Consider the following 14,650-nt stretch of genomic DNA (forward strand, 5'->3'; position numbering starts at 1 on the left):
TTTCTTTCTTTGTTTTTTCCGAGGGAAATTCACCACGATTCTCTAAATCCCCTGAAATCCGTTTATTTGACAATTTGTTTGTTCTCGAAGGGAGGGGTAGAGGTCACGAATGGTGGGTGTCTTCTGTTTTTTTTTGTGATCCAATTAATTTTTCCTCATTCTGATAAGATTATTATCATAAAAGTTGTAATAACTTTTGTAAATTAATCAACGTCGGGCAAAAAATGGTTTATATCATTTTTTCGGATAATTAATGTTGATGTATAATATTAATTCGATGTAACGCGTAAAATTATATATTAAGATATTTCTTTTGTCATACATAATAAATCTTTTCTATTTTTACCCAAAAATCCGTTATTTAATGGAAATATTTTAATTATGACAGTTTGAGATTACATAACTTGTATTTAAAAAGATTCGTAAGTTTTCAGGACTTATGGGTTTCAGACCAAAAATCGTTGTGAAATTTTTTTTAATTGACAGTTTAAGATTACATAACCGATTATTTACAAGGTTCGAAATTTTTCAGCATTTATCTGTTGTTTATGTTTAGACAAGTATTGGACAAATAACATATCAGAAGTCAGTAAAGCAGCATTGAGTTAGAAAATTTAATTTTTCAATATTTTCAACAACTTTATTCATTTACTGTCGGGAAAAATTGCCCCATCACGATGGTACAAGAAGGGTTTAAAGTTAAATTCTAATCGTTGTAAAAAAGAGATCGATTATTCTGTTAGGATAATAGCGAAATGTATGTTTAATGTTGTACGTATATTGTTAGTATAGAGAAGATAAATGGGATGTTCCTGTCCTGTAGAAACCGGATGTACCTACATAATTGACAAGTGACTTGACAATTTGCATTATTTGTACGGCTCAACGATATATCAAGAAACTGTCAGGACGAAGAGAGAGAGAGAGTGTGAGTGAGTGACTAGTTATCTAATGCGACAATCAGTGCATCCAAGTTCTCTCTCGGAAAGTTGGTCACGAGACTACAGATTTTGTACATAATACATGAATCATATTTAGTATCCACTCCAATGTAGAGAAATATTTATTTATTGGAAAACTTGTTAAGGAATTAGGAATAGTGACAAAAACACTTAAATTCTTTTTGATGAATTTATATTTTTACACGAACCAACAAATAAGTAAAATTGTCAACTTAAAACTTAAAAAGAATTTCCTTTCTTGTTGTCATTGAAGTGAAAGGAGGCATTGTTGTTTTCCTTTAGAAACAGGAGAAGTTAAAGTTAGTTTAGTACAAGTTGGTATACGCTTTCCTAAGAATTCGTGTGGTCGTGAATGGTGGGAGTATAACAAAATAGTTGTACAACATTGAAAGCGTCATTCCTCAAGTCTCGCTATTCATGGACTTAACTAGAGACGCCAAGTGTTCTGCATCTAAGTATTAACTAGCAATTTCAACATGCCTTCTCCTATACTTATTTCAAAATCGCTCATATTTCCTTGAATGACTCTTCATCAAACTTTATGTAACAACATACCAAAGACTTACAATCTAATACAATCAAAAACACAAAATTTCTTGTAACTATAAATCTACTTCACTTTGATCGAAGAATTAATTTCCCCATAATTCCTTCCAATCCCCCCGATTATTAGAAAATTAAATATCTTTTAAGACGCATACAGGAGGATCACTAGTCCACTTTCCATCATAGCAGCTCGACATTCGTTTTCCCGTCAGATTGTACCCTATATTGCAGTCATAAATCACATTTACCTCGCCAAATGTTCCGAAGGATGTTTTCAAAATTTCTCCATCTTGAATAGAACGTTCTTCCATGAAAAAGCAGTCAGTATCTGAAAAGAAAAAAAAATTTTTATTGGGTGTAAAGAAATTACTAAAACTAAAACAAAAATACTTACGAATACATCTTGGAAAGTTATCTTGCTCCCATTTTCCGTTGATACACTCGTAAAACGAATAACCATAGAGAAAATAATTCGAATTACAACTTACTTTTGCAATATTCCCTATTTCGTTTATTCTAACTCTCGCATTTTTGTACTCGAATAATTTACAACCTGAATTTAAGATATACAAAAAATCAAAAATTAAATCTTTGATAAAACCCAAGTATTTCTTGATTGCTAAAAAGCATTCACGTACCTATTGATTGATTCTCAATAGAAGATTGATGCACTTCTACTTCTTTAGGTTTACAAACAGGAGGTTTACTCAACAACTTTCCATTACTGCAAACTGCTGTATTCATTCCTAATAGTTTGTAACCTTCGTTGCAATTGTAAATTAAATTTATATTTTCATCATCAATTAATTTTGCAGCTGGCAATTTTCCATTTTCGAGAGCAAAATCGAAAGAATTTGGTAAACAGTCGTTGTCTGAAAGAAGTGGAATTAGAAATAAAGTATCGTTATGGAGGAAAGGGAAATAAGTGGAGTGGGGAGTCCCTCTCTCACGCTCTGTGGCCAATCACGTGCGAGGTGACTCACCACAGCGCTGGGTATATAAGTCGAGCTCGCTCACACGGAGTACCATTCGGAGAGGCACCACCGCAGGGTGAACACTCTCTAAACATATTTAACTTAAAACAAAAATTCGAAAGAATTAACAATTAAATAACAAATATGTCGCATAGTGAAAAAAAATTGGTTTTTAATAAAGACAAATCGTAAAAAAGTGATTTTAATAAAGATAAATCGTAAAAAATAAAACCCAACTGTAAACTTTGCCCTGTGGCACCACCCTAAAGGTTCTTAACAAACAGTAAAGGAAATATAATTTTTGTACCAATAATGATACTTACGGACACATAAAGGGTAATTCCTCTGCTGCCAAGTTCCCCTTATACAATAGAATTTTGAATTGCCGAAAAGTGTATAATTTTCCTGGCATTTTACAGTCGCAATATTGCCCGTTTTGCTTATGTCAACTTTTGCATTTTTATACTCAAAGGCCTCACACTCTAAAAAAACAAATGTACTTCCTTTAAAAATACTCTTAAGAAATTATTTTTTCATACTTAAATACTTTTTTGAGATTCAAAAGAAAATGTTTGCAATACTTAAGGAAATTAGCTACCAATCATTGCTGGTTCAGTAGTAGTTCCATATTGTCTCTCTCCGCTAAACTCACATCTAGATGGATCTTTATCCATCCATATTCCATCAATACAAGTTACTATCCTAAATCCTATTAACTTGTAGTTTTTATTGCAAGTGTAGGTCAAGCGTAAATCGCCATATTTTCCTAAAGCTCTGTCTGACACTTTTCCATTTTCAAGTGTATAATGTGTAGAATTATTTAAACAATTATTATCTGTAAACAAATTTTCCGGTGAACAAATTTTTTTTATTTTTTTTTCCTAAATTTTTATACCTATTATATTGGATACGTTGCTTTTCAGTCGACATATAGGTGGATGAGTTGACCAATTTCCGTCGATACAGATTGAAATGACTCGTCCTATCAGTACATAATTTTCGTTGCAAGAATAGTGCAAGAAATATTCATCTTGAATATAAATTTCGAATCGTCCATTCTTAATATTCTTTGTCGGAATCGACTTTAAACAATCGTTATCTGAAATATTCCATTTTTTTACCATTTTGTTTTTTATAAAAGGTAACATTCTTTTTAAATTTTTAATTAAAAATAAAATAAATTTTATTTTAAAAGTACTAAGTAGTAATAAGTTTTAATCTTTTAACAAAAAAAAATTAATTAAATTTTCTCATAAAATAAAATAAATATATTTGCTGAAATACTTACGAACACAATTGGGTTTTATTGAACTAGACCAAATTCTGTTAATGCAGCGCACTTCATCATCACCTTGATTTGAATAGTTTTGATTGCAAATTATTTTTGCAATATTTTGCCCCTCATTTATTGAAACTTCTGCATTTTTATACATTAATGGTCCACATTTTGATTCTTGAAAAATTAAAAAAAATTTTAAAAACAGATTTGAACAAAAATGTAAATGTTTAAATAGTTTTTTTAAACATACCTAACATTTGAGATTCACTGAATAAATTCTTTTCCAAAACGAAACAGGCAATTAGAATGATTCTAATAAGAATAGAAGCCATTTTCTCCTTTCTCTAAATATTCAAAGTCAAGTATTAATAATAAATATTATATTAAAAAAATATTTAAAAAATAATATTGAAAAAATTATTTTAGAAAATAAATGAATAAAAATATTACTTTGTTAAAATTTAAAAAAATGTTAAATTAAATTCCAATGTTTTTTCGTACTTTAACAGAAGAAAATGAAAATTTTAATGAATTTAAAGTAAAAATAAATTTTCACAGCTTTTTATATGACGTCTAGAGACATATTTGTTTACACAGAAAAAACATAATGTCATGTTAGAAAATAGTGAACAGATATTTTTTTATTTGTATTAAATTTCAATATTTTCTTATCTTATTTAATTCTTGTCATTTTATAGATCCAAACGTCATATAAATGTATAAAATTATTCAAAAACATATATTTGCATTTGTTTATTTAATATCGAGCTCATTTAAATTAGAAATAACGAATTTTTTTTATTGTTTCTATTCAAAAAGAGACATCGATATCATTAAGCAATAATATATTTTTTTCAAATACAATTCATTTTTTTTTGTTTTCTTTCCAAACCTTGTAGAATTTATTTCAACAATATTTACAATATTTGAAATATGTTTGCGATTAGCACTCACTTTAGTATATTTTTTAACAAAATGAAAAATAAAATAAAAAACTTAAAAATTAGTTCATTTATTGCTTTTGAAAGAAAATTTTAGGAAGGGATTTGAAAAATATGTGAAGACAGGGGTAATATTGCATAGTTTAGGGGTAATGTAGCATAAAAACTTAGGGATAATATTGTATAGTAATTTATGGGTAATGTAGCATAGAAACTTAGGGGTAATATTGTATAGTAATTTAGGGGTAATATTGTACAGTAATTTAGGGGTAATGTAGCACAGTAACCTCGGGGTAATTTGTCACAATATGCAAGGAAAAACTATAGCGTAGTTACCTAATAACTTAGGGGTAAAACAGCACAGTACAATAGGGGTAAAACTGTTCATTAATTTTTGGGGTAATATAGCACGTACCGTTATTAGAGCTAATATCCCACAATAAGAAACCTTGAAACTTTTTTTAATCTCCACACATCTGTTGATAGGCAATTTATGTGCATTTTTCACATAAAAATTTCATTGTTCTATTGACATTATTTGCGTATTGATATGTATCCATAGGCGCACATTTCTACATTTCCATATTATCATTTCAAGTTCAAGATAGGCCTATATGATATTACATCGAACATAGGTGACTCAACAGGTAGCTCTTTGAAACTCTAACCCTTGTCGACTCTTCTTTCCTTATATGTATGTAAACACTCACATATACTTATTCACACAAATATTTAAGTGTGCCTCTTTCACACACAACGATCAAAGAAGATAAAACAGTTTGAAATCAATTTTTCACTTTGACTACACCCTTCCGCTTTTTTCTTAGTTTACAAAAAATCACACTCTCTTCAAATGAAAGAATAGAATTTTTTTGTTAGATTTTTAAAAAATAACCATGTTATTAAAATCGATAGAAATTAAGTAAGATAGTGGTATAGTGACCCCAGGTTTCAATGCTATTTTACCCCTAGGTTTCTATCCTACTTTACCCCAAGGCTACTGTTCCATTCTACACCTACCCAGTGAGAAATTTCTCACCGGTCCAATATCGGTCCAATATTGGGAGCCAAGAGACCGATCATCGGTCCAATAAAGGCTCCCAATATTGGACCAATATGGGCTGATGCTTGGGATGTAACGGCATCGCCAATCATCGGTTGTCAATATTGGTCCAATATTGGCCGAATATTGGCAACCAAGAGAAAAAAATTTTTTTAAATAAATTTTTTTTAATTAAATAATAATAATAAAAAATAATTGTTTATAATTTTTGTTTAATATATTTATTTGTTTAATTATTTATTTTTAATAATTCATGTAAATAATAAATAATTTATTATTTATAAATTATAATAATTTAAAAATGCAGCAGCTATTAGAAAATAGCATTCTGCAAAAAAATTCTATCATTGAAAAATCAATGATAGGCGAGAGAAATCCGCGTCTTTAAATAGATTCGCAGATGATAGACAAGAGATATCCGCGTCATTAAACGGATTCGCAGATATACTCTGGTCTCGCGACGAATTTCTCGATACTTATATACACTGGAGTCGCCGTGTCAGTTGCGAGAACGGTTACAGCGTCCCTCTTTCGGCGGAGATAAGAATTGTCACGTAAACTGCGGGTATAATAAGGCGGTCGGTAAAGCGATTTAGCAGTTTACGTGACAATTCTTATCTCTGCCGCAAGAGGGACGCTGTAACCGTTCTCGCAACTGACACGGCGACTCCAGTGTATATAAGTATCGAGAGATTCGTCGCGAGACCAGAGTATATCTGCGAATCCGTTTAATGACGCGGATATCTCTTGTCTATCATCTGCGAATCTATTTAAAGACGCGGATTTCTCTCGCCTATCATTGATTTTTCAATGATAGAATTTTTTTGCAGAATGCTATTTTCTAATAGCTGCTGCATTTTTAAATAATTATAATTTATAAATAATAAATTATTTATTATTTACATGAATTATTAAAAATAAATAATTAAACAAATAAATATATTAAACAAAAATTATAAACATTAATTTTTTATTATTATTATTTAATTTAAAAAAATTTATTTAAAAAAATTTTTTTCTCTTGGTTGCCAATATTCGGCCAATATTGGACCAATATTGACAACCGATGATTGGCGATGCCGTTACATCCCAAGCATCAGCCCATATTGGTCCAATATTGGGAGTCAATCGGCGCCCAGCACGGCAACCAATATTGGACCGATATTGGACCGATTAAAGTCTATTGTCAATTTCTCACTGGGTAGGTTTTTATGCTATTTTACCCCTAGGCTTCTATCCTACTTTACCCCAAGACTACTATGCTAAATTACCCCAAATTTTTTGTGCCAAATTACCCCCAGAAATAAGTATAAAGTACATACCAGTTTATAAAATAATTTTCAAATATATATTGAAAGTTATGTAAGACTTTAGTCGACAAACTGCATAGTCTGTTATTACTTTCCAAATTTATATCTTCCCTCACGTTCGTGACTTTGGACAGAAAATACAAATAAAAAGTTCGATAAAAATGATCTATTCGCAAAAAGAAAAATATTTACTTTTACTTTTTCCACCATTACAAAATTTTAAAACAGTAAAATTTATTATGAAGAATCTTTTTGACATTCTTCATTTTCATTATATTATACTCAAAATCAATTATTTTCACATTATCTGAATCTGTATTTTATTCCTGATAACAGATTCGCATTAAATTTTGCTTCCCCTGGATTTTATTGTTTTATGATTACCATCATTAATTTATAATTTTGATCAATCAATTGTATAAACGATTCGTATATGTATGTTCAATTATTATATAATCGATTCGTATACAACATCTGAATATATAAAACGATGAACATTTTGAACAAAATATTTTCGAGACTAAATAATATAATTCACGATATTTAAATTCCCATTAGACGCATCTGTTGTTTTTGTATATATGTGAGCTTCGTAATGAAAAATTAAAAGAGAAAATTATAAGGAAAAAAAGAAATAAAAATCTTGATTTTTCTTTATGAAACTTTGAAGCACACCATACAAAGATTTAATAAAAATACTTTCATGAAAGAACTTAGAACTCTAATGGAACTTAATTACAAATAAAACCAAAAGTTGAAATTGAAAGAATAATTTTTGACTTGCCCTTTTTGGCAAAAATTTTACAGCAAGAATTTTTTGATAATTAAAAAAATACAGGCTTTGCACTCATCTACTAAAACCTACTATTTACTACTATTTTGCGTTATGCTACTATTTGGGTACGTTTTTTAGATTTCAGTCACTAAAAGCTACTATTTCTGTTTCTTTTTTTTTTAAGAATTTACTTTAAATTCGCTAATACTAGAAATCAAAAAACTATTCTCAAAAATCATAATCAAATTCCTTAAAACGATTCAATTATTTTCAAAAAATATTCGAAATTCAATTATTTTTAATACCTATAGTATTTTTATAAAATTTCGCAAAGGAATTCAATTATTTAAAAAAAATTGATAAAATTCATCCAAAATTCAATTATTTTCATAAATAATAAAACTCATCGAAGAATTTCAATTATTTTTAATACTATTTTAAATTAATTAACCGAAAAATTCAATTTTTATCATAAATAAAGTTTTTCCACGATAATTCAATTATTTAAATTAAAATTTTCATATAACATTTATTATATTTCGAAAAAATTAATTATTTAAAACAATGTTTATAAAATTCTTATAAAGAATTCAATTATTTAAAGAAAACAAAATTTTTAACATAAATTCAATTCTTTTTAAATATTTTAATAAAATTTTTCGCAATAATTCAATTATTTTTATGAATAATAAAATTCTTCTCAAGAATTCAATTATTTTTGAAAATTTTAATAAAAATTCTTAGCAACTATTCAATTATTTTCATAAATAATGAAATTCATCGCATGATTTCAATTATTTTTAATACAATTTTACAGGATTTGCTTGAAAAATGAAATTCTTAAAAATTTAATTTCAATTTTTCAATAAAATCAATTATTTAAAACAATGTTTTTTCAAAAATCTTTGGAAAAATTCAATTATTTACAAAAATATTAGAATTGTTTACAGGAATTCAATTATTTTCAAATATTTTAATAATATTGTTCGAAAGAAATCAATTATTTTAAATACAATTTTAATTACATTTTTTTGAAATAATTCAATTATTCTTTTAGATTCTAATAAAATGATTCCCGAGAATTTAATTATTTTGAGGCATTTTAATAAAATTCTTTGCAAAATTCAATTATTTTCCTAAATAATAAAATGCTTTTTAGAAATTCAATTAGTTTTAAAAAAATTTAATAAAATACCACACAGACATTTAATTTTTCTATTCTCAAAAAATTTTAATAGAATTCTTTGTAAAATTTAATTATTTTTAAAAAATTTTTGCAATTCAATGATTTTCAATATTTACTATTTTCGTAAAATTTTCAAATAGAATTAAATTATTTAAAAATTTTTTTGTAAAAATCTTCACAAGAATTCAATTCTTTTCATGAATAATAAAAATTTCTTAAGAAGTCAATTATTTAAATTAGAATTTACATAAAATTAGTCGAAAGAAATGAAGTATTTAAAATTTTTTATAAAATTATTCGCAGGAATTAAATTATTTTTCTAAATATTTAAATTCTTTCATGAATAATAAAATTCGTTGCAGGAATTCAATTTATTAGTTCGAGATAAGAAAGAAGTAAATATTTTTTATCAAAATTGGAAAAAAGTCAGGAAAATAAAAAATATAGAATGGAATTTTTGTCAATTTTGTGAAGTATCTAAAACGAGTTTTTTTTGGTCGTCAAGTTTTTCGATAGCTACTTTTTTACTACTTTTTTTTTTAGTTTAAAAGCTACATTTTGCAACTTTTTTAAAATTAATTATCGAGTTCGAAGACTGAATACTTAAAAATGCTTTTAATTATTAATTATTTAATAATTTAATAATTTAATAAATTATTCAATTTTAAATGCTCTTTTAAGTAAATTGTAAAAAGGGGGGGGGGGAATAAGAATGAAATCGAAAAGCAAATATTAAATCGACTTTAATTGTCATTTTGACCCAGAAAATGATGTAAAAACTTTTGTACTTCCATTATAAATCATTTCAGTAACATTAATTTTTATTCTCAAGAAATAATCGCCAATTCTTATCGATAAGAAGTAACTTTTGTTCATCTGGAAATATCGATGTTATGCTATTTTTAGAAATATTTTTCCTCGCCTCCTTGTTGTACTGAAATTTAGAATAACTTGAAAACGAACTTTGATCATTTTTCTCCACAACATTTTTGTTTGTCACAATTGATTTATCTACCAAAATTTCTTCTATTGCTATACTGTCATCAATGTCAAACCCATCATTTTGATTTTCTATCATCGCAGAGAGAATATCATTCTGCAAGGTATTGTGTTGAAAAAAAAAGTCACCATGAGAGTGACTCGAGTGAAAGGGATCTAAAGATGATGAGGGGGATGGTATTTCACGAGGAGAATTTTCACCGAGAATTTGATATTGGTCTTTTCGAATGACGTATGTCTTATCAGAGTCCCTGCTTGTGATGGAGTCGAGATCGCAATCTTCATTGACAATATGGTCACTTGTAGTGATCGAGTGATGGTCCTCAATGTTGTCTATTTTTATTGAACTGATTTCATTGTCGAACGTCTTATCTGCTGAGGAGGAGAACTCTCTGAAAGACTGACGATCCTTTAGAATTTTCTTTTCCCTCGAGGAGTCGATCGATGAAACTACATTGGCCATTTCACCAGAGCCTTGGGTTAAAATTCCCGACACTTGATTGATAAGACTTCGGATGTACTCCAAAGTTGTTGTATCGCCCACCTCCTCTGTGATTATTCCGACAAGTTTTAGAGTTTTTAGCCCATCTTCAAAACGACCGAGTTTTAGTAATGATTGTCCGGTTAATAGTTGACCGTAACGGAACCATTTTTTTGAATTCGATAATAGGGAGAGTTTTTGACATTCTATGGATAGTTGTAATGATTGTGAGTATCTTTGACATTCGAAATGGCAGCGACCAATTTCGTGATGAATCCACGCCCTTGGCACTAAATCGTTGACTTCCGGTAGGAGGAAATTCCATGCTCGAGACAAAGCGTCGTAGTGATCAAAGCTGATGTGTACGACGCCCAAAATCACTAGAGATTTGGTAAACAATGCAGTATTGCCTGAGGCTCTTGCAGCATTGATCATTTGTGAGACGTTGTTTACTGCACGATCGTGTCTTCGTTGGGAAACGTTAATTAGCGCCAGACAACTGTAAGCCTCGACTTGATATCGATAGGGTAGTTCCAATCCTGATGAGAGGAAAATTATCTCTCTGGCTAATTTTAACGTTGAATCTACATCACCGGCGATGAAGTGTTCTTTGAGATTTGTCAAACTGGTATTTGCTTGGAACAATAATTGACGTTGCATCATTTGGGTGCGTGACACTCTTTGCACCATGTCGCTCGACATTGATGATGAGAGCTTTTTGATTCTTTCCCTCCGATCCAAGAACCTTTCAATAAAACAGAATTAGTATGAATCTCATTATACTAACTATTTTCCTACTATTTCTAACTATTTTGTTTGTACATTTAAAAACAATAGATTGACTATTGGGGTCCCCAATCAAATTAAGTATTAACCATCAAATAGTAGCTAAAAAATTAAGAACATAGTTGGTAAAAATTAGGGTATGAATACCCCAGAGGGTTGTATTAACCATCAAATAGTAGCCAAAAGAATTAAGAACCAAGTTGGTGAAAATTAGGGCATTCAGACTTTAGGAACTTTAGGGAAAAATTACAAACATTTACAGATTTTTGTTCGTACAATATGCCGCAAGCGTTGTCACACTTGCGGCATATTGTATCAACAAAAATCTTCAAATAATTAATTAAAAGTTAAAATTAGGATATGATCTGATGAACTTAGTAATTTTAATTAATAAAATTCACTGTACATACTGGAGAATTTCGGGAAAGTCACGAGACGGATTGGTGGATTGTTTGACAATGTTCTCAATCCCAGCCAATGGGGTAGATAAGGTCGTGGACAATTTTACCCCATTTTGTGCCTTGGGCAAAAGCTTCCGTAAAGCCAACGACGATGACGACGACGGATTAGCCACTGTTGAGCTTACGGCTGACGTTGTCCCCCTTACAGCAACACTATGACTACTATTATCTGATGGATACATATTCACTGCTTTGTGATGTAGGTTCAAAGCCATCTCGTAATCTTCTCTGCAATATATGCTCACATGTATACTCTTAAGTACAATGGATAAAAAAAATTTTCCAAGTAAAATAAAATTCACTTATGAAATTAAAAATTCTGGTCAATTTTTCAAGATAGTAATGTCTGGTATTAATTCTATTTTGTAATCTAATGGGTGCCATTTTACCGGCTGAGGGTAAAGTTTCTTCATTCCTTTACCCTCAACTGGTAAAAATGGCACCTATTAGATTACATATAGAATAGTTATTATTAATATAGCAGATATCATGGTGCCATTTTTACCGAGTGAGGGTAAATGAAAATTTCAAATTTATTGCCCATAAAGAATATACGGTGCCATTTTTAACCACCAAGTGTAAAGAAGATTTCTATAATTATCAGTTATCAACAATAAAATTTGCTATTTGTAAATAATAATTCCCCTTGATTGCTATAACCATAAAACTAAAAAATTATGGTTTTGAAAGTGCCATTTTTATCATGCGTGGGTAAAGTAAATTCCTGCAATTATGGACTAGAATACCCGTTATTTGTAATAACCATCGATAGCAAACATTAAGGTGCCATTTCGAAATGACATCATGATCGTAAGTGGATAAATGAAAATCCTACATTTATCGATCGTAAAATCGGTTATTTATATCTTCGTAACCATAACTACTAGACGGTGACATTTTAAAGAGACATAATCGATATACTAACATTTACCCTCAGTAGGTAAAAATGGCATATCAAAATTGTAAAACAAAAAAATTTTTTAAACTAAATATTAGAAAATAAATTTTTTTAAATTGAAGTTTACCGAAAAAGAAAAATTATAAATTACAAGAATTTATTATTCTCGTAATTCACACAAGCAAGCAATTTAAGAAAATTGAAACAAAGAACTCTTTCTTCATTTCCAATACAGAAATTTTTTTTCAAAAACTTTTTTTGCAGCTAATAATAATTTACGACCTTTATTAAGAATGTACAGTTTACACCCTTATGATTTATAATCGACTAGGAGAAATAGTTTTCCTTTCTCTTTTTTTATGAGGAAATGCGAGAAAATGTAATTTTTTTCCAAACTCTTTAGGATTTTTTTTTCCTTCTTTTTTTTGTGTGTGTTTTAGTTTCACGAGGATAATTTTCATAAGTTTCACTTTTTATTAACAAAGTAAATGGGCACAAATCGTAAAATATAATCTCGAAAGGAGATGGTTTTAAATCCACAAGGGTATTATTTAATAAGTACACGATTTCTAGCACTGGTTTTTTTTTATCATTTTTTTTTCTTTTTTATTAACTAATAAACATGCCTTCATATTTATACGGTTGTAAATCTTTTTTGTTTTACTGCATTATTATTATTTTTTTATTTATTTTTTTTTACAACTAAAATGAAATGTAAATTTTAAGAACGAGAATATTTGTGGGAAAAGGAAATATTTTTTTTTTCAATTTCTATTTCATTTTAAATTAATTATTTATTAAAAACTTTCATAAGTGAATTAATATTTAATTAACAAATAATAATAATAATAATAATAATAATAATAATAATAATAATAAATTATAATAAATAATTATAAAAATAGTGAATATAATTATTAAAACTGTGAAATAAATTATTAATATTGAAATTAAATAAAATTAGCAGAAGAAAAGACTCGTTTTTGAAATTTAATTAAAAATTTATTTAACCTCAAGTAATACTGATCAGCTTCTCGATGCAACAATTTTGCATAATGTCGATCGTTGCCGTGTAAATGTTTGAAACTTTTCCTACCCCTCTCCACGTGTTGAGCAGATTTTTCAACTTTCGCGATAGCAGACATTGGATCATTATTTTTATCTTTTGAACTCGTGTTTGAAAACCATTTGGGATTATCACTTTTGTTATTATAATATTGTCAATAAATATTGATTGTCAAAAAACTAAATCTTTCCCAATAACCATTTTATAAATGTCTTTTTATTCTTCAAAACTTTTTCATTTATTGAGAATAATTTAATTTGTTTATTTTCAATTTTTCATTAATTAAAAATACCTCAATCTGTTTGTTTTAAATTTTTCATTAATTAAAAATAATTCAATTTGTTTATTTAGATATAAAAAATTTTCTCGATTATATTGAATACAAAATGAAAATTATTTACTGTTCAATTATATATTTTTTGTCATATGGAAATTATAGAATGAGAGTGAAAAATAATTCAATTTCTGAACGTTGAGAGTAATAACTGTCACTTTTGATTGTAATTTATTATTATTTGTTCGGTCAATTGTTTTTTTTTTCATTAAACCAATTTTTTTAGGAAAAATTTTTTTCAAATTTTCTTTATTACTTTAGTGTAAAAAATTTCGTTTGGAAAATAAATATGAATAAATAAAAATATAAATATAAGTAAATACAAGTAAATATAAATAAATATGAATAAATAAATAAAAATAAGTAAAAAAAATGTAGAATATAAATAAATAAATATAAATATTTAAAAATATAGATATAAGTAAATATAAAAAATCAAAATGAGTAAAAATAATAAATAAACAATATTTATTAATAAAAACAATATTTTACTTAATATCAATTATTACAACCATCTAAACACATTTTTTTACAGTTCAAAATGAAAATCGCTTTATTTATTAATAAATACAATAATTAATATAGTTTG

The 14,650-nt window shown here is 27.8% G+C and overlaps 3 protein-coding genes across 4 annotated transcripts in view; 1 reads left to right on the forward strand and 2 right to left on the reverse strand.

The window, feature by feature from the left end:
* Positions 1–14,650, forward strand: part of LOC122511786 — a 92,453-nt gene that overhangs the window by 65,395 nt on the left and 12,408 nt on the right. The window lies entirely within an intron of this gene.
* On the reverse strand, positions 1,121–7,166 carry LOC122511785 (complement factor H-like). Its single transcript, XM_043627265.1, has 9 exons — positions 7,088–7,166; positions 4,012–4,105; positions 3,771–3,935; positions 3,378–3,581; positions 3,081–3,317; positions 2,806–2,964; positions 2,147–2,380; positions 1,903–2,061; positions 1,121–1,836 (listed from the first exon to the last, which is right to left on the reverse strand). Exons 2-9 carry the CDS (start codon positions 4,091–4,093, stop codon positions 1,640–1,642), a joined length of 1,437 nt encoding a protein of 478 aa, XP_043483200.1. The 5' UTR covers positions 4,094–4,105; positions 7,088–7,166; the 3' UTR covers positions 1,121–1,639.
* LOC122511908 (outer dynein arm-docking complex subunit 4-like) lies at positions 9,851–13,810 on the reverse strand. The gene is made up of 3 exons (XM_043627475.1): positions 13,673–13,810; positions 11,713–11,991; positions 9,851–11,270 (listed from the first exon to the last, which is right to left on the reverse strand). Exons 1-3 carry the CDS (start codon positions 13,804–13,806, stop codon positions 9,851–9,853), a joined length of 1,833 nt encoding a protein of 610 aa, XP_043483410.1. The 5' UTR covers positions 13,807–13,810.

The sequence above is a fragment of the Leptopilina heterotoma genome, unplaced genomic scaffold, assembly GCF_015476425.1.
Source record: "Leptopilina heterotoma isolate Lh14 unplaced genomic scaffold, ASM1547642v1 Lhet_90, whole genome shotgun sequence".
In the NCBI taxonomy this organism is placed as follows: domain Eukaryota; kingdom Metazoa; phylum Arthropoda; class Insecta; order Hymenoptera; family Figitidae; genus Leptopilina; species Leptopilina heterotoma.